This window comes from Aotus nancymaae, unplaced genomic scaffold, assembly GCF_030222135.1.
Source record: "Aotus nancymaae isolate 86718 unplaced genomic scaffold, 86718_ANA_hifiasm-v0.15.2.pri h1tg000028l, whole genome shotgun sequence".
NCBI lineage: Eukaryota > Metazoa > Chordata > Mammalia > Primates > Aotidae > Aotus > Aotus nancymaae.
Genome location: NW_026988441.1, coordinates 34,816,772 through 34,838,730, shown reverse-complemented (window position 1 = coordinate 34,838,730; position 21,959 = coordinate 34,816,772). Strand labels below are relative to the sequence as shown.

The window sequence follows — 21,959 nt, the reverse complement described above, 5'->3', positions numbered from 1 at the left end:
TTTTAGAGACAGGGTCTCTCTCTGTCACCCAGGCTGGTGTGCAGTGGCACAATCATAGTTCACTGCAACCTCAAACTCCTGGACTCGAGTGATCCTCCAGCCTCGGCCTCCTAAAGCGCTTGTATTACAGGCGTGAGCCGCCATGCCTGGCCTCCTTGCTGTTTCTTAAACACTCCAACCTCAAGGCCTTTGCCCTTGCTGTTTCCTCTGCATAGAATGTTTTCCCCAAATATCCACAAGGCTCCCTCCTTCACTTCCTTCATTTGCTCAGATATCACCTCCTCCATGAAGCCCTCCAGGATCACCGTAAGATAGCACGCTGTCCCTTTATTCTCTTATCTGTTTTATTTCCCATCATCTGACATGGTTCGCTCTCTTTTCTTTCCTTCCCCCCTTCCTTCCTTCCTTCCCTTCTTTTTCTTTTCTTTTTCCTTCCTTCTCTTTCTTATACATATATATATATAAACAAGGGCCTTGCTTTATTGAGCAGGCTGCTCTTGAACTCCTGGGTTCAAGCGACCCTCCCACCTCGGCCTCCCAAAGTGCTGGGATTACAGACATGAGCCACCACGCCTGGCAAGCATATACTACTATGCTATGCTTGTTTCTTACCGGCGCCACCCACTAGAATGTCAGCTCCACGGGCAGGGGACTGTTTGTTGTCTCTTTGCTCTACCCACATTATCAGCACTGTGGGAGTGAAAAAATGACTCAAGGAGCCTGGGCTGGGGACTGGAAGTGACCAAGCTGGCACATCCTGGCAGTAGAGTCCACACTGAGAAGCTCCTGACACCTCCTACTGGACAAGACAGGGTACTTCTCTGACCCTCAGTTTCTTCATCTGTGAAATGGAGCTTGCCAGGGACAAAGTCCTACTAAGTGCTGGGAACGTAGTCGGTGTCTAATAAATTAGAGCCCTTAATAGTTAAGTTGATGGTAGCCTTATTCCTTGGTCTCCTGGGTCCTGCCCGGCCTTTCCAGGGAAGTTCTGAGCTCAAAGCCCTGGAGGAGGGAGTAAAACCAGAGGCTGCATCTCTGCAAGGACACATCCCTGCAAGGCCGCCCCTCCCGCCCGCGCCTCCTCCGTGCAAACTCCGGGTCCCAGGGAGGGGAAGGCGGACGGAATCTGAGCGGCAGGCGCAGCTGCTCCGGGCGGGCGGCCAAGGTCCCCTCCCTCCAGCACCGGCATTCCTGCGGGAGGGGCCGGGAGCAGCTGTCCGCCTGGCCGGAGGCTCGCTGGCGCCCTCTGGTGTCCAAGTGCGAGAGGCCACGTGGACTTGAGCAGGAGCCGCCGGTCTGTCCCAGGCCACTGTCTGCAGCTCGGGAGGAGCTGGGTGGAGCTAGGTCCACCCCCTACATTTCTGGGGTTCCTTTACCATCCGGGTTCACGAACTCAGCTTCCATCACTAAACTTGCTGTGTGACTCTGGGCAAGACACTCAACCTCCCTGTGCCACGCTTCTCAGCTGTGCAATTTGGGACAGGATTCTTCACCTTTATAGTGCCGCTGTTTTTCTTTTTCTTTCTTTTTTCTTCTTTCTTTCTCCTCTTTCTTCTCTTTCTTTCTCTTTCTCTATCTATTTATTATAGAGATGGGGCCTTGCTGTGTTGCCCAGGCTGGTCTCAAACCCCTGAGCTCAAGCAATCCTCCCACTGTGGCCTCCCCAAATGCTGGGATTACAAGAGTGAGCCACCACCCCCGGTTGCCTCCGTGTTTTTTTTTCTTTTTCTGTCTTTTTCTTTATTTTTTTTTTAACGTTGGGGACAGGGTCTCACTCTGTCACCCAAGCCAGACTGCAGTGGCCGGATTACTGTTCACGGCAGCCTTGACTCCTGTGCTCAAGCGATCCTCCCACCTCAGCCTCCTAAGTAGTTGGGATTACAGGCAAACACCATTATACCCAGCTAATTAAAAAAAAAAAATGTAGAGTAGGGTCGGCTATTTTGCCCAGGCTGGTCTTGAACTCCTGGTCTCAAGCAATCCTCCCGGCTCTGCCTCCCAAAGCACTGGAATTCCAGGTGTCAACCACTAAGCCTGAAGAGTTTTTTCATCTGTAAAACAGGCCAATGGTGATCCTTAATTCATTAGATTGCTGAGAGGATTGAAAGCGACAGTCCATATAAATGTGGCTACAGTGAAAATACACGCTCTAGGCCGAGCATGGTGGCTTACGCCTGTCATCCAGGGCTTTGGGAGGCCAAGGCTGGAGGATGACTTGAGCTCAGGAGTTTAAGACCAGACTAGGCAACATAGAGAGACCCTGTCTCTATAAAAAATACAAAAAAATTAGCTGGGCATGGTGGTGCCCGCCTGTAGTCCAAGCAACTTAGGAGGCTGAGGTGGGAGGATGACTCGAGCCCAGGAAGTCCAGACTGCAGTGAGCTATGACTGCGCTACTGCACTCCAGCCTGGGAGACAGAGGGAGACTCTGTCTCTAAAAACAAAAACTAAAAAAAATTGTTTTAATGGCTCAGATTGTTCTACCTGGAAATTCTCATGGTGTAGATAGAGACACTGGTACTGGGAGACAGGGCCCAGACTGGAGGAAAAGAAAGGGCCTGTGGAGAGAGCCAGCTGACGCCCCTTGCCTTTGGACAATTGCCTGTCCCAGACACCTGCAATCCCTGCCCCCAACAGAGGGGGAATGTGAACACCTGCTGAAGGGGAACTCTTAGCCCAGGCAGAGCTTAAACAGAACCACTGAAGGCCCGGCGCGGTGGCTCACGCCTGTAATCCAGGTACTTTGGGAGGCCGAGCTGGGCGGATTACCTGAGGTCAGGAGTTTGAGAGCACCCTGGCCAATATGGTGAAACCCCATCTCTACTAAAAATACAAAAATTAGCCGGGTGTGGTGGTGGGCATCTTTAATCTCAGCTACTCATGAGGCTGAGGCAGGAGAATCGCTTGAACCTGGGAGGCAGAGATTGCAGAGAGCCAAGATTGTGCTACTGCACTCCAGCCTGGGTGACAGAGCGAGACTCCATTTTAAAAAACAAAAACAAGACCAGACACAGTGGCTCACGCCTGTAATTCCAGCACTTTGGGAGGCCGAGGCGGGCAGATCACGAGGTCAAGAGATTGAGAACGTCCTGGCCAACACGGTGAAACCCCGTCTCTACTAAAAGTACAAAAATTAGGTGAGTGTGGTGGCAGGCGCCTGTAATCCCAGCTACTGGGGAGGCTGAGGCAGGAGAATCACTTGAACCCGGGAGGTGGAGGTTGCAGGGAGCCGAGATCACGCCATTGTACTCCAGCCTGGCGACAGAATGAGACCCCGTCAAAAAAAAAAAAAAAAAGAACAGAACCAATGGAGATTCCCTGAAACCCTGGGACAGTAAATAGACACTAATGTTCTAGAACCTTCCAAATTAAGTGTCACCTGCTTATCTGAGCCAGACTTAAATTTGATTCTATTCAGTCTTTGCTCCCTAAAACATCAACTTAAGAGCATTAGCTGAAGCCTCACTGCTCCCCAGCTGCCTGACATGGGACAAATTGCTTAGCCTCCTGGGGCCTCAGTCTCCTTATCTGTAAAATGTGTGCTAATTACTTCAGCATGGCTGGAAGGCAGCTCCTCCTCCCCCTTCTTCCCCTTCTTCGCCTCCTCCCCCTCCTCCCCCTCCTCCCCTCCTCCCCCTCCCCTCCTCCCCCTCCTCCCCCTCCTCTCCCTAGTCCCCTCCTCCCCCTCCTCCCCCTCCCCTCCTCCTCCCCTTCCCTTCCCCCCTCCTCCCCTCCCCTCCTCCCCCTCCCCCCTCCTTCTCCTCCTCCTCTTTCCCCCCTCCCCCTCCTCCTCCTTCTTTTGAGGTAGTGTTGCCCAGGCTGGAGTGCAGAGTTGCAATCACTGCTCACTGCATCCTCAGCCTCCTGGGTTCAAGCAATCCTCCCACCTCAGCGTCCTGAGTAGCTGGGACTACAGGTGTACACTACCACACCTGGCTTTTTTTTTTTTTTTTTTTTTTTTGTAGGGACAGAGTCTCACTATGTTGCCCAGGCTGGTCTCAAACTCCTGGCCTCAAGCAGTCCTTCTACCTCAGCTTCCTGAAGTGCTGGGATTACAGGCATGAGCCGCCACTCCTGGCCCAGCTGCAAACCTTCTATGAGGGGACAAAGAGCACATTGAACAGTGTCTGGAAACAAATGCCCAGGGAATAAATGACTAGATCCCACTCCTCTCTTTGCTTCTGACACCCTTGGTTTCAGCTCTCTACAAAGGCAGGATCTAGAAAATGGGCACACATTAAGGCCCAATTAATGCGAGACTCTGAGATTTCAGGAGAAAATGCACCTCAGGCCCTTGGTAAGTAAGTGTGCAGTAAATGTCCACTCCACACAGGCAGGGATTTTGTCTGTCATGCTCACTGCTGTGTCCCCAGCATGCTAAGCAGGGGCCAGGCTCATAGTAAACGCTTAATGAATCTTTGCTGGATAAATGTATATTATCTGCTGGACACAGTGGCTCACGCCTGTAATCCCAGCACTTTGGCAGGCTGAAGTGGGTGGATCACTTGAGGTCTGGAGTTCAAGACCAGCCTGGCCAACATGGCGAAATCCCGCCTCTACTAAAAATTCAAAAATTAGCTGGGTGTGGATGATGCACACCTGTAATCCTAATTACTCAGGAGGCTGAGGCGGGAGAATGGCTTGAACCTGAGGGGCGAATGTTGCAGTGAACCGAGAGTGCACCCCTGCACTCCAACCTGGGCAACAGAGTGAGATGTCTCAAAAAAAAAAAAGGTGGCTGGGCACAGTGGCTCACACCCGTAATCCCAGCACTTTGGGAAGCCAAGGTGGGTGGATCATGAGGTCAGGAATTTGAGACCAGCCTGACCAACATGGTGAAATCCTGTCTCTACTAAAAATACAAAAATTAGCTGGGCGTGGTGGCGCATACCTGTAATCCCAGCTACTCAGCAGGCTGAGGCAGGAGAATTGCTTGAACCTGGGAGGTGGAGAGTGCAGTGAGCCAAGATTGCACCACTGCACTCCAGCCTGGGCAACAGAGCGAGACTCTATCTAAAAAAAAAAAAAAAAAAAGTATATTATCATTTAGTAGGGGGATCAGGAATCCTTCAATAGGCAAAATTTCCCAAGCTGCTGAATTGACATCACTATAGGGGGTAGAGTCAAACAGACTCGTCATCAAGCCCAGCTGCCTCTTAGAGGCAGACACCACGAAGCCGTCTCAACATTGTATTTAATAAGCCCACTAAACAGTGAGAATTATTCGAGGACAGAGAAAGCCTTTTTCCAGGAATGCTTCAAGCATGATGTGTTTTCTTCCCTGGTTTAATATGTATAATTTGCCTTCTGGAAAAGGAACCCAGAGACTCTGGCATGACTTAGGAAACAACAGACAATGGTCACAATTCACGAAGCAGAACTGCCTCCTGCAAGGATGGAGAAATCCATGTGGTGCAAGGGCTTGAACCCCGGGAAGAGGACTTTGACCTGCGGATTTCTCAGGAGGTTCCGTTATGGTGTGTCCTGAGGCCAGATGGTCAAATGCCACATGGCTGCTCACACCTGGAATTGGGAAATAGGGAAAAAATGCCAGCAGTGCCCCAATTTGGGCAGCTGTCCTGTTTTGCCAATTTCACAAGGGCAAAGGTAGGGAAAATCCATCCAGGCTAGGGTAGAAAGATGTTTGCCCCTCCTCCTGTCAGCCAATCGCAACCAAACCCTGCGTTGTGTCCTGGGCGTGCAAAGTTCCTTGCTGGGTGAGGGGAGGGCTTTAGGATAAGACCTTCATGGCCAGGCATGGTGGCTCACGCCTGTAATCCCAGAATTTTAGGAGGCCGAGGCGGGCGGATCACTTGAGGTCAGGAGTTCAAGACCAGCCCGGCCAACATGGTGAAAGCCCGTCTCTATTAAAAATACAAAAATTAGTCAGGTGTGCTGTCATACGCATGTAATCTCAGCTACTTGAGAGGCTGAGGCATGAGACTCACTTGAACCCAGGAGACAGAGGTTGCAGTGAGCTGAGATTGCGCCATTGCATTCCAGCCTGGATGACAGAGCCAGACTCCATCTCAAAAAAAAAAAAAAAAAAAGGATTAGACCCTCATGGTTCATGGGGCAGGCAAGTCTCCTGCCACTCTGGCCCCTGAGGAACGGACTGGGGTACTTCTCAATGATTCTGACCCAAGCCTCTTTTGGAGGCTTGGCTGGGAAGTGACGAGCACCCACGACTCCACCTCACTGGATTTACAGGAATTCTCGCCCCATACTTGTTTAGATATTAACTCAGCCACGACAAGCCAAGGCAAACAGGCCAGGGCCGGGGCAGACGAGAGGACAGACATCTGCAGCCTGTAGCCACCCATCACCCTGCCAGCTACCATGGACGTGCCCTGGCCCCTGGGGTGGATTCTGCTTCTCTTGGGAAGCCCCCTTACCCAAGCTGAGCCTCTGTGAGTCTGGGGAATGGAGGGGGCTCAGCCGGCTTCCTGCACATCCGATGTCTGTGATTCCAGCTTGTAACTCCTGTTCCGTGTCACTTTCCCTACTCAAGTCCCTTACTGCCACTGTGTTTATCTACCGGCAGGTACATCCTGGTGACCCCCCGAGTCCTGAGGGTCGGCAGCCCGGAGAACATCCACATTCAGGCCCATTCGGACTCCAGGCAGCCCCTCACAGGGACCCTCGATGTGAACCTCACAGTGTGGGACTTCCCCAGGAAGAAGACGGTGTTGGCAAGGAGCCAGCTCATTCTCTCGCCAGGAAACAACTTTATGGGCCAGGCACCTGTGACGGTATGTGACAGGCTGGGATGGGTGACCACAAAGGGAGGCTCTGGGTCAGCAATAAAGGCAGAAAGGGGCAGGCTCTGGGTCTGGAGAGTAGACGCAGGCCCCACAGTACTTACCGCTCCTCTCACACCCTGTCCGTTTAGAAGTCGAATGTCCTTAAGCCTGGGCTCTGAGAACCCTCCATTAGTCCGTTCGATGCCTCTGCATGAATTATAAAAGGGGCTTTCTGTCGGTAGCTTGGGAAGCTGAGCATGGGCTGGATTCCATACTTCCCTTGGCTGGGTGCTCTTGTATAGTGAGCGACCTGCACAACTGCACGTGGCGACACAGCTCCCAAAGACAGAGCCAGAAGACCTTCGGTCAATTGCTCCTTCCAGGATCTGTCCCAGGGCTTTACCGCCAGCCAGGGAGACCCCAGCAGAGCCTGAGGAGTATGGGTATCTCTCTCTCTCTCTCAGGTTCCTGAGAGCCTGGTATACCCCCCACAACCGGGGCAGCAATATGTCATCATCCGGACAACTTGGGCACCCACTTCAGTCTCCTCATTCATGGAGAAGGTGGTGCTGGTGGCTCCTCATGCTGGCTACATCTTCATCCAGACGGACAGGACCATCTACACCCCTGAGCACTTGGGTACAGCCCTGAGGCCCTTGGCCTGGGGCAGTCACTGGCTCTCATCCCTAGTCTCTCCCAATGTCTGAGATACTCCCGTCCCCTAAAACCTTCTCCACCTCCCAAGATTTCTCTCTGCATAAATGGTCCCCCCACAGCCCAAGATCCAAACTCTCTCTCTCCCTCTCCCTTCCCCTACCCAATACCCAGAGTCCTCCTTCTCCCCCAGTTCAGTACCGAGTGTTCACTGTGAACCACAAGATGGACCCCGTGACCAGGATATTCACTCTGGACATCAAGGTGGCCCTTCCCGATGGGGGGTGAATCCGGGACGTGGGTTACACGGTGTGCTGAAGTCCTGGGGGCATGAGCCCCCAGGGTCGTCCCAGAGGGCAGTCACCAGCGCCAGCCCCTGTCTCCACAGAACCCGAATGGAATCACTGTGACTAGCCAGAGTGTGTTGGCCAAGGACAGCTTCTTTTCCAGCTCCTTTCACCTCCCAGAGCTTGTCAGGTGCCCTTGTCAGGTCTGGGAGCCCGAGGGGTGTCAAGGGAAGCTATCATTCTCTGTCTCCATCTCTCTTAATTTTCTGTGCCTCAGTTTGGGGACCTGGACCATGGAAGCCCACTACCAATGTGCACCCAAGCAGAGGTTCAAGGCTGCCTTTGATGTGAAGGAATATGGTGAGAAGGGTGTGGGTGGTGTGGGCAAGATGAACACGCCAGGGACGGGACTGGGAATGGAAGGGAGGTTTCGGGGGAGCCTCTGCTGTGAACCAGGGCCTGAGCTGGGTGCTGAGCACTGGGTGCTGGTGTTCCAGACCTTGGGGGTTGGCAGAGCCACCGAGGAAGGAGCAGGACTGGGAGGGGATGAGGGAGCGGGTGCAATACTGCGGGTGCCCATTTTTTTTTTTTTTTTTTCCACCTAGTCCTCCCGTCTTTTGAGGTCCAGCTGATCCCAAACAGGACTTTCTTCTACCTCAACGATGAGGCTCTAGGCATTGATATCCAGGCTCGGTGAGCCCCCTTCCTCCCAGCCCTGCCAGAGGACCAGGGATGCAAAAATCGAGTATACAGAAACAAGTGCCAGGTGTGGTAGCTCATACCTGTAACCCAAGAGCTTTGGGGGATCTAGGCAGGAGGATCACTTGAGGCCAGGAGTTCAAGACCAGCCCGGACAACATGGTAAAATTTATTCTCTACAAAAAAAATACAAAAATCAGCAGCCGGGCACGGTGGCTCATGCCTGTAATCTCAGCACTTTGGGAGGCCGAGGTGGGTGGATCACGAGGTCAAGAGATCGAGACCATCCTGGTTAACATGGTGAAACCCCGTCTCTACTAAAAATACAAAAAATTAGCTGGGCACGGTGGCGCGTGCCTGTAATCCCAGCTACTCAGGAGACTGAGACAGGAGAATTGCCTGAACCCAGGAGGCGGAGGTTGAGGTGAGCTGAGATCGCGCCATTGCACTCCAGCCTGGGTAACAAGAGCGAAACTCTGTCTCAAAAAAAAAAAAAAAAAGAAAGAAAAAGAAAAAGAAAAGAGAGAGAGAAGCAGCAACACGTACTCTTCCCCCACCCATGAGATATTCTGGGCCACCTATGTCGTCCTGTCTGCCACCTGTGAGGTCGTATTTCTTCAAGTCTTCTTGCCTACCCGATGGAGTTATACTGAGTCTCATCTCACCTGCCACTTCACAGTTTAGACCACCTCTGAAAGTCCACGAGGTGGTACAGGCTACCTTTGCCATCGTGAGATTGTCCAGACCGTCTCTGCAGCTCTACGAGATGGCAAAGGACACAATTGCTACCTTGTGTTTTGCAGACCATCTGCGTCGCTCTGTGAGGTTGTTCAGGCAATGCTGTCCACCAGAGGTTGTACAGGCTATGTCTGCCATTTCTGGACATTACATATAACGTCCACAAATCATTCCTGCAGCTCTGACATGCCACGTAGGCCACCTGGTTTCCCTGGTGAGGCTGCACGGGCCACTTCATAGGTTGCCCAGACTTCTTGTGGCTTTATATAGTCTTAAGTCCACCTCTACCATCTTGGGAGATTGCACAGACCACATCTGCAACCCATCAAGGCATTATGGGATATGTTTTTCAGCTCCTAGAGTTGTGTGTGTCATCAGTGAAACCATCTAGGTTTCCAGGGGCCACCTCTGCCCCTCCCAATTGTGCACAGCCATCTCCGAAGCAACATGAGGTGTGTGGGTGCTTCAGAGACAGTGGAATGATCCTTCATCCCCTCCAGGTATATATTTAACAAGCCGGTGGATGGACATGCTCTGGTCATCTTCGGGGTGAAGTTGGATTCCCGCCGGATCCTTATCCAAAGCTCCCTGCAGAGGGTGGAGGTGACTGAATCCCGGCCCCTCCCCGACCTCCAGTCCACTCCACCCTCTATCACTCCCCAAGGAACCATATCTCTTCCTCTCTCTTATCCTACAAACAGATCTCTGAAGGCCTGGGCCACATCTCTCTCCAGAAGGACATGCTGATGGCCACATTCCAAGGCCCAGAAAAGGACTTCATTGGAGGCTCAATCTTTGTCAATGTCACCGTGTTCTCCTCAGGTGCCACCCTCGCCTAGGCCCCTGACTGAGGACAGGACATGTGTTCTTGCCCAAGGCAGACACTCAACCCACGTGGCCTTGGGCCATTAGAGAAATGGGAAAACACCAGAAGGGGTGGAAGGAGCTGAAATGGCATTATTGTCTTTCTCTGCCTTCACCAAGTTGGGGCTCCCATACTAATCCTGCCACTCACTCAGGAAATTGAACCCCCTCACGAACTCTACGGTCCCCTTGTCTCTACAGGGGGTGAGATGGTGCAAGCTGAGACCTCAGGGGTGAAGATCGTCCAGAGCCCATACAACATCAAGTTCACCAGGACACCCCAGTATTTCAAGCCAGGAATGCCCTTCCACTTTCGGGTCAGAGTCTGGACTCACTACAACCAGGGACTCAGGGCTCCCTCCCCAAAACAGACCTCCCACAAGGAGACAAAAACCCACGCTGGACTCACCTGCATCCAACTCATCCGAAAGTTGAATTCATCACATTCCCCAGACTAATCCCAGAGCCCCCCCGAGCCTTAACCCAGGTACCCCCAAAGCACAGTGATGGCTCCAGAATTTCTCTATGGAGAAATTACCTCCATCACCTCTATTAGAGGCCGCGATCAGGCTGGAAGGTGGTGTTTGAGGGTTTATTTAGAGGCTGCATTTGCACAGTAAAGCATGTTCTCTTCACATATGTTAATTTGAATGGGCATTAGGAAAGCCAGGAACATCCTTCGGCATCAGTCCTATTCCACGTTTCCTGCAGGCTCTCCGCGTGCCCTCCTTCCCTCTCCACTCTGTCTTTCCACTCACCATCGGCTCCCAAACACCCAGGGTACCCACGTGGTTGTACACCGCAAAGCTCTAGGGGGCGCCATTCATAAAAACTCGAATATGAATGGTGCTCCTGGTGTCGTAGTTGTACAAAGCGATCCTACTCAGATCACATTCCAGTCTCACCTCTCACACCAGGCCACCCCAGGCTTTTTCTTCACCTCACCCCAGATTCCACCCCAGGTCTCCGTCTCAAATCCTGATGGATCCCCGGCTTCCAGAGTCCTCGTCCACTCCCAAAACCAGAAAGTGTACACCTCGACTGAGGGTTTGGCCACTCTGACCATCAACACAGGTGTGAATCTGGACAAGCTCCCCGTCCAGGTACCAGCTTGACAAGGCAAGGAGGGTGGGGTTGCAGCTGTGTGAGTCGGAAGGGTTGGGGTTTACTCGCACATCACCTTCCCCAGGTGAAAACTGAAGAATCTCTTCGGCCAGAAGAGCAGGCTTCAGCCAGGATGACAGCTTGGCCTTACTTGACTCAGGATTCGTCAGGGAACTTCCTACACATCGAAGTCAAGACACTGGACACAGAGGTTGGCGGCAGCATCCAGCTGAGTCTCAACACAAGGCATCAGAACCCTGAAACCAAGAACAGGATTACTCACTTCACCATCCTGGTGAGGGACTAGGGCCAGGATCTGAGTCAAGGAATTCTTTCCTTGGAGAAACCTTGACTTGCTGGGTTGGAGAAACTATGAAAAAACATGTAAAGATGGGAAAATCTTGAGTGGGCTCAGATCAAGAGGCTGAAGCAAAGAGACTGTGGCCTCCACTGTGGGCTGGGACAGCTTCAGGGAGAGACTGAAGCTGCCTGACCCTTCTCATCCTTGGTCTAACCTTGTCTCCAAGGTCCTGAGTAAGGGCCAGATCGTAAGTGCTAAACATCAGCTAAAAGCCCAGGGGAGTGTCTACACGTCAGCCATTATTGATGTGACTTCAGAGATGCTGCCCTCCTTCCGCATTCTGGCCTTTTATTTACTTCCCAGAGGAGTAAGCCAGAACCCTGAGCTGGTGGCTGATTCCATATGGATCGATGTGAATGACAGATGCATGGGGACGGTAAGACAAAGTCCTTATAGTTTGTGCATCAGCATCATAAAGCCCCAGAAAGGGTCTGTACGAGTTTAGGCGTTCCCAAACTGGAAGCCAGGGGAGAGAGGGAGAATATCTGGCCTTAAGAGCTCAACACGAACTATGGCGATGATGCTGGTAAGTAAATATAGATTTGGGATTAGCCTAGTGGCGTTCCCAGACGCTCCATCAGAGCAGCAGGGGACATAAACTGGAAAGTGGACTTGTATGGTCTATGATTACCTTTTCCTGACATCTCTCTTTTTCTTGGTTCAGCTGAAAGTTGGCTTGAAGAATGATGGATTATTCCAGCCTTTGGAGCCCAACAGCCTAGTGGAACTGAAGGTGACAGGTGATGCAGAAGCCACAGTGGGGCTGGTGGCTGTGGACAAGGCTGTCTATGCCTTGAACAGCAAACACAAGCTCACTCAGAAGAAGGTAAGAGCATGTGGTCTTTGGGCCAAGATATTGCCAGGATATTCTAGCTGCAGCCTCAGCTTCTTCAGCCATAAAGAGGACAGCGTCAATGTAAGGATTCAAGGAGATGGTGCAAAGTCTAATGACCGAAAGGTGATAAGAGCTCAAAAAATGGGAGATGGTATGAGAATTATTATTTAAGCCCGCAATTCCAGTACACCACTGCTCCTTTCATGGCGGAGTCATAGACACCTCACATCCAGGTTCCTCTCTTGTTCTCTAGGTCTGGGACGTGGTGGAAGAACATGACATTGGCTGCACAGCAGGAAGTGGGAAAGACAGATTTGCTGTGTTCAAGGATGCTGGACTGGACCTGAAAATCAGCACAGGAATGGATAGCCTGGCAAGCTCAGGTACAGGCTTGGAGGGGTGGACAGGAGGAGGGCAGGAATGGGGGTACTGCTGCCTAGTGGCGTTTAGTGTCAAACAGATATGGGCTGTAATCCAGATCCTGTCACTTACCATGGGCCAGTCACATTTCTCTCCGAGTCTTGATTTCTTTGTCCATAAAATAGAGATAATAATAGAATTAACTCACAGTGTGTTGGTTAAGACAGGGTTAGCCATGTGTATCAAAGATACAAACTAACAGTAGGTTAAACAGGTAGTTTATTTCTCATTCAGTAACACTAGAGAGGTCATCCTGGGACTTGGATGCCTTTTTTTTTTTTTTTTTTTTTTTTGAGACGGAGTTTCACTCTTGTTACCCAGGCTGGAGTGCAATGGTGCAATCTCGGCTCACCACAACCTCTGCCTCCTGGGTTCAGGCAATTCTCCTGCCTCAGCCTCCAGAGTAGCTGGGATTACAGGCACGCACCACCATGCCCAACTAATTTTTTGTATTTTTAGTAGAGATGGGGTTTCACCATGTTGACCAGGATGGTCTCGATCTCTTGACCTCGTGATCCACCCACCTCGGCCTCCCAAAGTGCTGGGATTACAGGCGTGAGCCACCGCGCCCGGCCCCTCGGACTCCTTATAGGAGTCCACCCATGCCAAGCAGCAGGGTGAAGGGAAGTGGGAAGGGGAGGACACTTACCACATCTCACTGGACAGAATTCAGTCACGTGGCCCCACCTAAGTGCAAGAGAGGCTGGGAAATGTAGTCTTTTTCTGAGTGATCTATACAAGATGGAGGCTTAGTTGACACAGATGAGGGATGGTAATGGATTTGGAGACAACTAAGAGTATCTTCTCTCAGCTATAAATAGTAATATTAATAACAGTTCTTATTCATTACATGCCAGACTCAGTGCTAAGTACTTGTATATGCATGATCTCATTGATAGAACTATGATTATGCCCATTTTATGTCACTGGGGAAATTAGCACCCAGAGAGGTTAAGTGACTTGCTGAAAATCTCCCAGCTTTTAAGCGACAAGTCTTGAATATAGGAGGCTATCAGATGAAATTAAGTGATATATATAAAGCACTGGACATACGTCAAACACCCAATAAACATAATCAAGAACGTTGATAATGATCTTGGCAATTGTTCTATCATCATTCCCTCTGATCCCCAGACTGGCCCTGCCCCCAGGACCTTCCTCCCAGCCGCCATCACCGCTCCCTGAAGAGGCTGGAGACAAAGAGGAATGCAGGTCAGTGTCAAAGCTGCATGTCTCCCTCCATCTCCCCAACCTACTGTATCCATCAGGGCTTAGAACAGGACACCCAAACCACTCTAGGTATTTCTAGCAGAGAGGGATCTAATAGGGGGAGTTTGGTGCTTACAAAATCATTAGATGGGCTATTGGGGTGGACGCTGGAAGGCTGCTTGCTGGGACTCAAGATAACCCCACTTCAGTCTTGCAATCCATGAAATACCAAGAAACTGCTACCAATATGTCTCATAAGGCTGGTAGGTTGATAATGAAACATGGAATCATACCCATTACAAAAATACACACAGACTGGAGCCCACCCATCAGCTACCACTGCTGCAGGAAAAAATGGTTTCTGCTTCTCTTCTATCTCCCAGATCTCTCTTGAGAGCATCTCAGTGACTGCATCTAATCCCATTCAGAACCCCAGCAGCAAGGGAGTATGGGGAATGTAGTTTTCAGATGTCTAGCCTCTGTGGTACAGGAAGGAATGTAGACAAAAGGAGAAAGAGGTCTTGAGTGTCATTGGACAATATCTAAACTGCCATCCTGAAGACTAGAGTGTGGACCAGAAGAAGGGGCTTTGAGCCTGGAGTCAGGGGAAGATGGGAGGCAGCACTGGGTGGTGTTAGAGGCATGGAATCTGAGGCTGGCATGGTGGCTCACTCCTGTAAACCCAGCACTTTGGGAGGCCAAGGTAGGTGGATCACTTGAGGTCAGGAGTTCGAGACCAGCCTGGCCAACATGGTGAAATGCTGTCTCTATTAAAAATACAAAAATGAGCAGGGTGTGGTGGTGGGCACCTGTAATCCCAGCTACATGGGAAGCTTAGGCATGAGAATCGCTTGAACCTGAGAGGCAGAGGTTGTAGTGATCCGAGATTGCACCACTGCACTCCAGCCTGGGTGACAGAGCAAGACTTCATCTCTCTCTCTCTCTTTTTTTTTTTTAAATGGGGTTTCACCATGATCGCCAGGCTGGTTTTGAACTTCTGACCTCAGGTGATCCACCCACCTCGGTCTCCCAAAGTGCTAGGATTACAGGTGTGAGCCACCATGCCTGGCCGCAAGAATTCATCTCAAAAAAAAAAAAAAAATGGGCAGTATGGATTCTGGTCCCAGCTCAGCCACTTGGAAGGCTTGACTTTAGGCAAATGGACTCACCTCTCTGTGGCTCAGCTTCCTTGTCAGAAGCTCACCATGTGAGTTCAATATGAGGCTTCAGAAAGAACACAGGTAAGGCACTAGACATAGCATCTGCCAGAGAGTTATCGCTAAATAGCGGCAAGGCATGCATAGCATCAAGGTGACTGGGTCCCAGCTTCTTAGATCCTGCCCAACCCCTCCTCTTTCCCTCTAACCCGCAGTGAACAAGTTTAACACAGAGCTGGAGCAGAAGTGCTGTAAGGCTGGGCTCCGGGAGAGCCCGGTGGGGCTGTCCTGTGAGGAGAGAACCTGGCATGTCCGCCACGGTCCAGCCTGTGTGGCTGCTTTCCTGGACTGCTGCCATCTGTCTGAGACCCTGACTCGGGAGGCTCGAGAGGATCAGCTGCTTCTGGGGACAAGTGAGGGGGCCGTGGCAGGAGATGCAGGGTGGGAGTTTCGTGGAGGGATATAGAGTGACACAGGACAGGCTAAGGGGTGATATGGGCCGTGGGGGATTGGAGAAGAGGACCCCACCAGGATTCTGGTGGAACACGGAAGAAACATGCAGACTCCGCTTCACACCTGCTCCCTGCAGCGGATGAAGAGGAGGACTTGGATGATCTCTTTGAGGATGACATGCCTGTACGGACCCTGTTCCCCGAGAGTTGGCTCTGGAGGAAGTTTACTCTGCCGAAGAGTGACTCGGGGTAGGACATCAGCCCCCATGCCAGAATCTGGTCCCAGGTCCTTGCAATCATCAGTGGATGCTGGTCAGGGACAGTGACCCCAGCAGTGACGTTGAGCCTCAGGACAGTCCCACGATGGGGAAAATATCTTAACAGGTTCCCTAAAAAGATGATGACCCTCTAGTGATGCTGTCACTAATGAGATGACTTGATGATTCTCAATAGTGACCATAACCCCTGCATGGTGACCCCCGACCCAGAGACTCTGTCCATGCAGCACAAACCCAGTGACGTCCCCTCACTCCCAGCAGCATCTCCCACTACCCCATCTCCGTGAACATGCCGGATTCCATCACCACGTGGCAGTTTGTGGCAGTCAGCCTCAAGGCTGGTCAAGGTGATCCCCAGCAAGCCCAGTGCTAAGGGAATGTGGGTATGGAGACCCTACCCAGCCCCTCTCCCCAACCCAGCCTCTGCTTAAACCCAGTGTGCTCTCCTGGCTGTAGGTCTCTGTGTCTCAGACCCCTTTGAGCTGACAGTTATGAAATCCTTCTTTGTGGACCTTAAGTTGCCCCACTCCGTGATCAGGAATGAGCAGGTGCAGATCCAAGCCGTGTTGCACAATTTCAGGAATCGTCAGGCCAAGGTGAAGCCCCTGAGCCCTCAACTTCCTGCCAAAATCTCTGCTAGTGTGTATTTTATTTTATGCTTAAATTATTTTTGTTTGTTTATTGAGATGGAGCCTTGCTCTGTTGCCCAGGCTGGAATGTAGTGGTGTGATCTCAGCTCACTGCAACCTCCACCTCCAGGGTTCAAGTGATTCTCCTACCTCAGCTTTCCAAGTAGCTGGAACTACAGGCATGCACCACCATGCCTGGTTAATTTTTGTATTTTTAGTAGAGACAGGGTTTCACCATGTCGACCAGGCTAGTCTCGAACCCCTGACCTCAAGTGATCTGCCCGCCTCAGCCTCCCAAAGTGCTGGGGTTACAGGGTGAGCCACTGTGCCCAGCCTATTTTATTTATTTATTTTTTGAGATGGAGTTTTCTGTTACCCAGGCTGGAGTGCAGTGGTGTGATCTCAGTTCACTGCAACCTCCGTCTCCCGGGTTCAAGCAATTCCCCTACCTCAACCTCTGAGTAGCTGGGACTACAGGCGCCCGCCACCACACCTGGCTAATTTTTGTATTTTTAGTAGAGACAGGGTTTTGCCATGTTGGCCAGGCTGATCTCAAACTCCTGACCTCAAGTGATCCACCCGCCTCAGCCTCCCAAAGTGCAGAGATTACAGGTGTGAACCACTGCACCCAGCCCATTTTATTTTATTTTTGGAAGCAGAGTCTCACTCTGTCGCCCAGGCTAGAGTGCAGTGGCACAATCTTGGCTCACTGCAACCTCCACCTCACAGGTTCAAGTGATTCTCGTGCCTCAGCCTCCCCAGTAGCTGGGGTCACAGATGTGTGCCACCATGCCTGGCTAATTTTTAGTATTTTGAGCAGAGACAGAATTTTGCTGGTTTCCCAGGGTGGTCTCAAACTCCTGAGCTCAGGCAATCCACCCTCCTTGGCCTCCCAAAGTGTTAGGATTACAGGCGGGAGCCACCATGCCCGGCCTGTTAGTGTGTTTTAGAAAAGGAAATTGGGTGTATTTATTATTCCCATGGGTCAGTGAAGTGGAGGCTGTTTTGGAAAATCTAAGGTATTCTCTTATTTAGCCAGGCATATTGGCACACACCTGTATTTCAGGTACTTGAGAGGCTGAGGTAGGAGACTGGCTTGAGCCCAGGAGGTTAAGGTTGCAGTGAGCTGTGATTGCGCCACTGCACTCCAGCCTGGGTGACAGAATGAGACCTTGTCTCTACAAAAAGTAATTTTAAGAAGGTTAGTTAGCCAGGCTTGATGGCATGCACCTGTGGTCCCAGCTACTCAGGAAGCTAAAGCAGGAGGATCGCTTGAGCCCAGGTGTTCCAGGCTGCACTGAGTCATATTCGTGCCACTCCACCTCAATCCGGGTGACACAGCAAGACAAAGAGAGAGAAAGAGGAAGGAAGGAAGGGAGGGAGGGAGGGATTAATTTAAACCTCACAACAACCCCATCAGATGGGTACTGTTATTGTTCTTGGTTTAGAGATAAGGAAATTGAAGCACAGAGAGGTTAAAGGGCTTGCCTGGAGTCACACAGCACATAAATGGCAGATAGGGCTCTGACTCAGGCTGGGTCTGTGGTCTCCATCACTAGGCTTCACTGTCACCTACGCGGGCATCTCAGGGCAGGGAGGGGACTGTGACACTAGGATCCTAGACCACGCCATGCATCAATACCCCCTCCCTTTGCCCATCCTGCCCTAGGTCCGAGTGGAGTTTCCCCACAAGGAGCCGCTGTGCAGTGCGTCAAAGCCAGGAGCGCCGTCCCGCCAGGTGGTGGTCATGCCGCCCACCTCCTCCAAGATGGTACCCTTTGTGCTTCTCCCTCTGGAGATAGGCAAAGTGGACGTGGAGGTCAAGGCTGTGGGCTACGGGATCCAGGACCACGTGAAGAAGACACTCTTGGTCCGGGTAATGGTCACCCTCAGCTCCCTAGCTGCTGGTGCAGACAGAGGCGCTTCCACCAGGTCTAGGCTGTGTGATCGTGGATGGGGCAGGTGGGCCCAGGATCGATAAACAGGGCTCCTAGATGGGAGTGAGGTGAGAGAGAACGGATCTGAAAGTTCAGTCGGTCGGCCAAGCACGGTCGTTTACACCAGTAATCTCGGTAGTTTGGAGACCGAGGCGGGTGGATCATCTGAGGTCAGGAGTTTGAGACCAGCCTGGCCAACATGGTGAAACCCCATCTCTACTAAAAATACAAAATTAACTGGGCGTGGTGGTGCACACCTGTAGTCCCAGCTACTCGGGAGGCTGAGGCAGGAGAATCACTTGAACCTGGGAAGTGGAGGATGCAGTGAGCCAAGATCGCACCACTGCACTCCAGCCTGGGTGACAGAGTGAGGCTCCATCTTAAAAAAAAAAAAAAAAAAAAAAGAAAGAGAAAAAAGTTTAGTCCGTGGACAGACGTGAGGGACTCATAAGACTGCACTTCAAAGGAGTCAGGCCTGGGATCAAATCTTGTCTCTGCTTTGTGAACTTGGGCAACTTACTTAACTTCTCTGTTCTGAGCCTCCATTTCTTTGTTTGCAGGATGAGGGTTATTATCATACCCACGAATAATCAGAGAGTTGCGAAAATGACCAATAACCAGTGTATGGCCCATCAGAAATACTTTATTAGGCTGGGTGTGGTGGCTCATGCCTGTAATCCCAGCACTTTGAGGGGCCAAGGCAGTGAATCATGAGGTCAGGAGTTCAAGACTAGCCTGGCCAACATACTGAAACCCCATCTCTACTAAAAATACAAAAAATTAGCTGGGTATGGTGGTGGGTGCCCGTAATCTCAGATACTTGGGAGGCTGAGGCAGGAGAATCTCACTTGAACCCGGGAGGTGGAGGTTGCAGTGAGCCAAGATCGCACCACTGCACTCCAGCCTGGGCGACAGTGCAGGACTCTGTCTAATTAAAAAAAAAAAATTAGTCTGGTGTGGTGGTGTGCACCTGTAGTCCCAGTTACTCAAAAAGCCGAGAGGGGATTGCTTGAGCCCATGAAATTGAGCCTGAAGCTGAGAGCATGCCACTGCACTCCAGCCTGGGTGACAGAGCAAGACTCTCTCTCCAAAAAACAAACGAACGAACAAAAAACTTTATTTACTTTACAAACCCATGTTTAACGCTTAAGACATAGGTACTTAAGGATATTCACTCAGTCAGGCTGGGCGCGGTGGCTCACGCCTGTAATCCCAGCACTTTGGGAGGCCGAGGCGGGTGGATCACGAGGTCGAGAGATCGAGACCATCCTGGTCAACATGGTGAAACCCTGTCTCTACTAAAAATATAACTTCCCTGAAAAATCTAAGTGTTTCATAAATTTGAGAGTCTGTGACCCACTTACCTTGCATCTCACAAGTAGACAGTATATAGTTAATAACCAAAGACCACATATTTTCACTCACACACACATTGTAATCATTTATTATACATATACACACACATACACTCTCAAAGCAAATAATTTTTAAGTTCAAAACAGTATTGACTTGTATATATAAAAAAAAAAAATTAGCTGGGCATAGTGGTGCGTGCCTGTAATCCCAGCTACTCAGGAGGCTGAGGCAGGAGAATTGCCTGAACCCCGGAGGCGGAGGTTGCGGTGAGCCGAGATCGCACCATTGCACTCCAGCCTGGGTAACAAGAGCAAAACTCCGTCTCAAAAAAAAAAAAAAAGAATATTCACTCAGTCAGCTGTAGTGGCACCCTCCTGTATTCCCAACTATTTGGGAGGCTGAAGTGGGAGGATCATTTGAGCATAGAAATTTGAGTCTAGCCTGGGCAACCTAGAGAGAATCCTTCTCTGAAAACAACAAAACAAACAAACAAAAAACCATTAACTGGGCCAGCCATGGTGGTTCATGCCTGTAGTCCCAGAACTTTGGGAGGCCGAAGTAGGTGAATCACTTCAGGTCAAGAGTTCAAGATCAGCCTGGCCAACATAGCTTAACCCCATCTCTACTAAAAATACAAAAATTAGCCTGGTGTGGTGGTATGCACCTGTAATCCCAGCTACTCGGGAGGCTGAGGCACAAGAATCACTTGAACACGGGATTTTTTGAGAACCTGTCTCAAAAAAAAAAATTAACTAATTCAGTCTTCCAAACAATCCTATGAGGTAGGGACAATTATTATCCCCCTTTTACAGATGAGAAAACTGAGGCAGAGAGAGGGTAAGTAATTTTCCCAAGGACACACAGCTAGGAAGCAGAAGAGCTGGGATTTGAACCCAGGTATTTGGGCTCCAGAGTCTGTGCTTATCGTAGCCCAGCAATGCCTCCTCTCACCATCACTGCGATTGTCATCATTACTGTGGCTGCTGTTTTTGCTTTTGACTTATATCCTCCTCTCGTTCCTCAGGCAGGGGGTCAGATTCAGCAAATGTCCCGTAGCATCCTCCTGAACCCCCAAGGTTTGTGAGCTCTGCAGGGCACATGTGAGATCCTGGGGCCATGCTGGGAAGGAGGAGGGAGTGGGCATGAGGGGGTGTGCCCAGGTGGGAATCCCCAGCCCCAGACCCTACTTGTCACAGAAGGTTATGCTTCTTCAGGTCGGACCCAGACAGAACTGGTACCAAGACAGGAGTTCTTGAACATGGTACCCGACACGCAGGCAGAAGTGTTTATCAGCGTTCAAGGTGCTGGGGGACACAGGGATGTGGGGAGGGCTGGCGCTGGGTCCTCTAAGGTCCACAAGGCATCAGGGCCCGAGGAACTGGGGGTGGCCATGTGGGGTGATCAGTGGACTATGGTGGTGTAGGCAGAGGCCATTCCCAGGGTCACCCAACTCACCCACCTGACAGGTGACATCCTTGGTGAGACGATTGTGGGCAGCCTGACACCCAAAGAGATGCAGCGGCTGCTGCGGGTCCCCACGGGCTGCCCCGAGCAGACGCTGAGCTCCCTGATGCCTGTCGTCATCCTGACCCGCTATTTGGATGCCACCGGCCAGTGGGGCAAGGTCGGGGTGGAGCACAGGGACCAGGTGATGAAGAATATTGTCAGCGGTGAGAGCGGGAACCCTGCCGGGGCCTCCATGGGGGTGACTGGGGCTCTCCCAAGACTGGGGAAATCTTCGTGGAACGACCCCCGGCCTCAGGCACTAACACCCAAACTGACTCCTCCTCCAGACTACAACTTGATACTAAATTCCCCAAGGTCATCCCGTGCCTGTGACACACCTGTGGGACTTCTTCACCCTGACCCCTTCCCCAGGCTTCAGTTTTTTGTTTTTGTTTTTGTTTTTTGGCAGTGGAGTCTCACTCTGTCACCCAGGCTGGGGTGCAGTGGCGTGATCTCAGCTCCCTGCAACCTCCACCTCCCGGGTTCAAGCCATTCTCCTGCCTCAGCCTCCTGAGTAGCTGGGATTACAGATGCCTGCCACCATGCCCATTAATTTTTGCATTTTAATTAATTAAAATATTTATTTTGAGATACAGTCTCACTCTGTCACCCAGACTGGAGTGCAGTGGTGCGATTTTGGCTCACTTAAACCTCTGCCTCCTGAGTTCGATTGATTCTCCTGCCTTGGCCCCCTGCAGAGCTGGAATTACAGGTGCCAGTCATCACAGCC

The 21,959-nt window shown here is 51.2% G+C and overlaps 1 protein-coding gene across 4 annotated transcripts in view; it reads left to right on the top strand.

The window, feature by feature from the left end:
* Nucleotides 1–6,269: 6,269 nt before the first annotated feature.
* Nucleotides 6,270–21,959, top strand: part of LOC105706210 (complement C3) — a 39,329-nt gene continuing 23,639 nt past the window's right edge. For 2 of the 4 annotated variants that reach the window (XM_064381887.1, XM_012436429.3), the window contains exons 1-24: nt 6,270–6,410; nt 6,545–6,752; nt 7,208–7,382; nt 7,591–7,661; nt 7,786–7,874; nt 7,962–8,044; nt 8,290–8,377; nt 9,622–9,724; nt 9,823–9,943; nt 10,187–10,302; nt 10,948–11,088; nt 11,175–11,384; nt 11,617–11,826; nt 12,115–12,276; nt 12,539–12,668; nt 13,840–13,917; nt 15,287–15,484; nt 15,661–15,772; nt 16,063–16,148; nt 16,258–16,397; nt 18,100–18,306; nt 20,748–20,799; nt 20,938–21,024; nt 21,190–21,393. In XM_064381887.1, the coding sequence (XP_064237957.1) occupies nt 6,340–6,410; nt 6,545–6,752; nt 7,208–7,382; nt 7,591–7,661; nt 7,786–7,874; nt 7,962–8,044; nt 8,290–8,377; nt 9,622–9,724; nt 9,823–9,943; nt 10,187–10,302; nt 10,948–11,088; nt 11,175–11,384; nt 11,617–11,826; nt 12,115–12,276; nt 12,539–12,668; nt 13,840–13,917; nt 15,287–15,484; nt 15,661–15,772; nt 16,063–16,148; nt 16,258–16,397; nt 18,100–18,306; nt 20,748–20,799; nt 20,938–21,024; nt 21,190–21,393 (3,142 nt within the window). In that variant the 5' untranslated portion in view covers nt 6,270–6,339. Of the gene's footprint in view, nt 6,411–6,544; nt 6,753–7,207; nt 7,383–7,590; nt 7,662–7,785; nt 7,875–7,961; nt 8,045–8,289; nt 8,378–9,621; nt 9,725–9,822; nt 9,944–10,186; nt 10,303–10,947; nt 11,089–11,174; nt 11,385–11,616; nt 11,827–12,114; nt 12,277–12,538; nt 12,669–13,839; nt 13,918–15,286; nt 15,485–15,660; nt 15,773–16,059; nt 16,149–16,257; nt 16,398–18,099; nt 18,307–20,747; nt 20,800–20,937; nt 21,025–21,189; nt 21,394–21,959 lie in introns of all 4 variants that reach the window. The other 2 variants (XM_064381886.1, XM_064381888.1) reach the window with 1 other exon arrangement.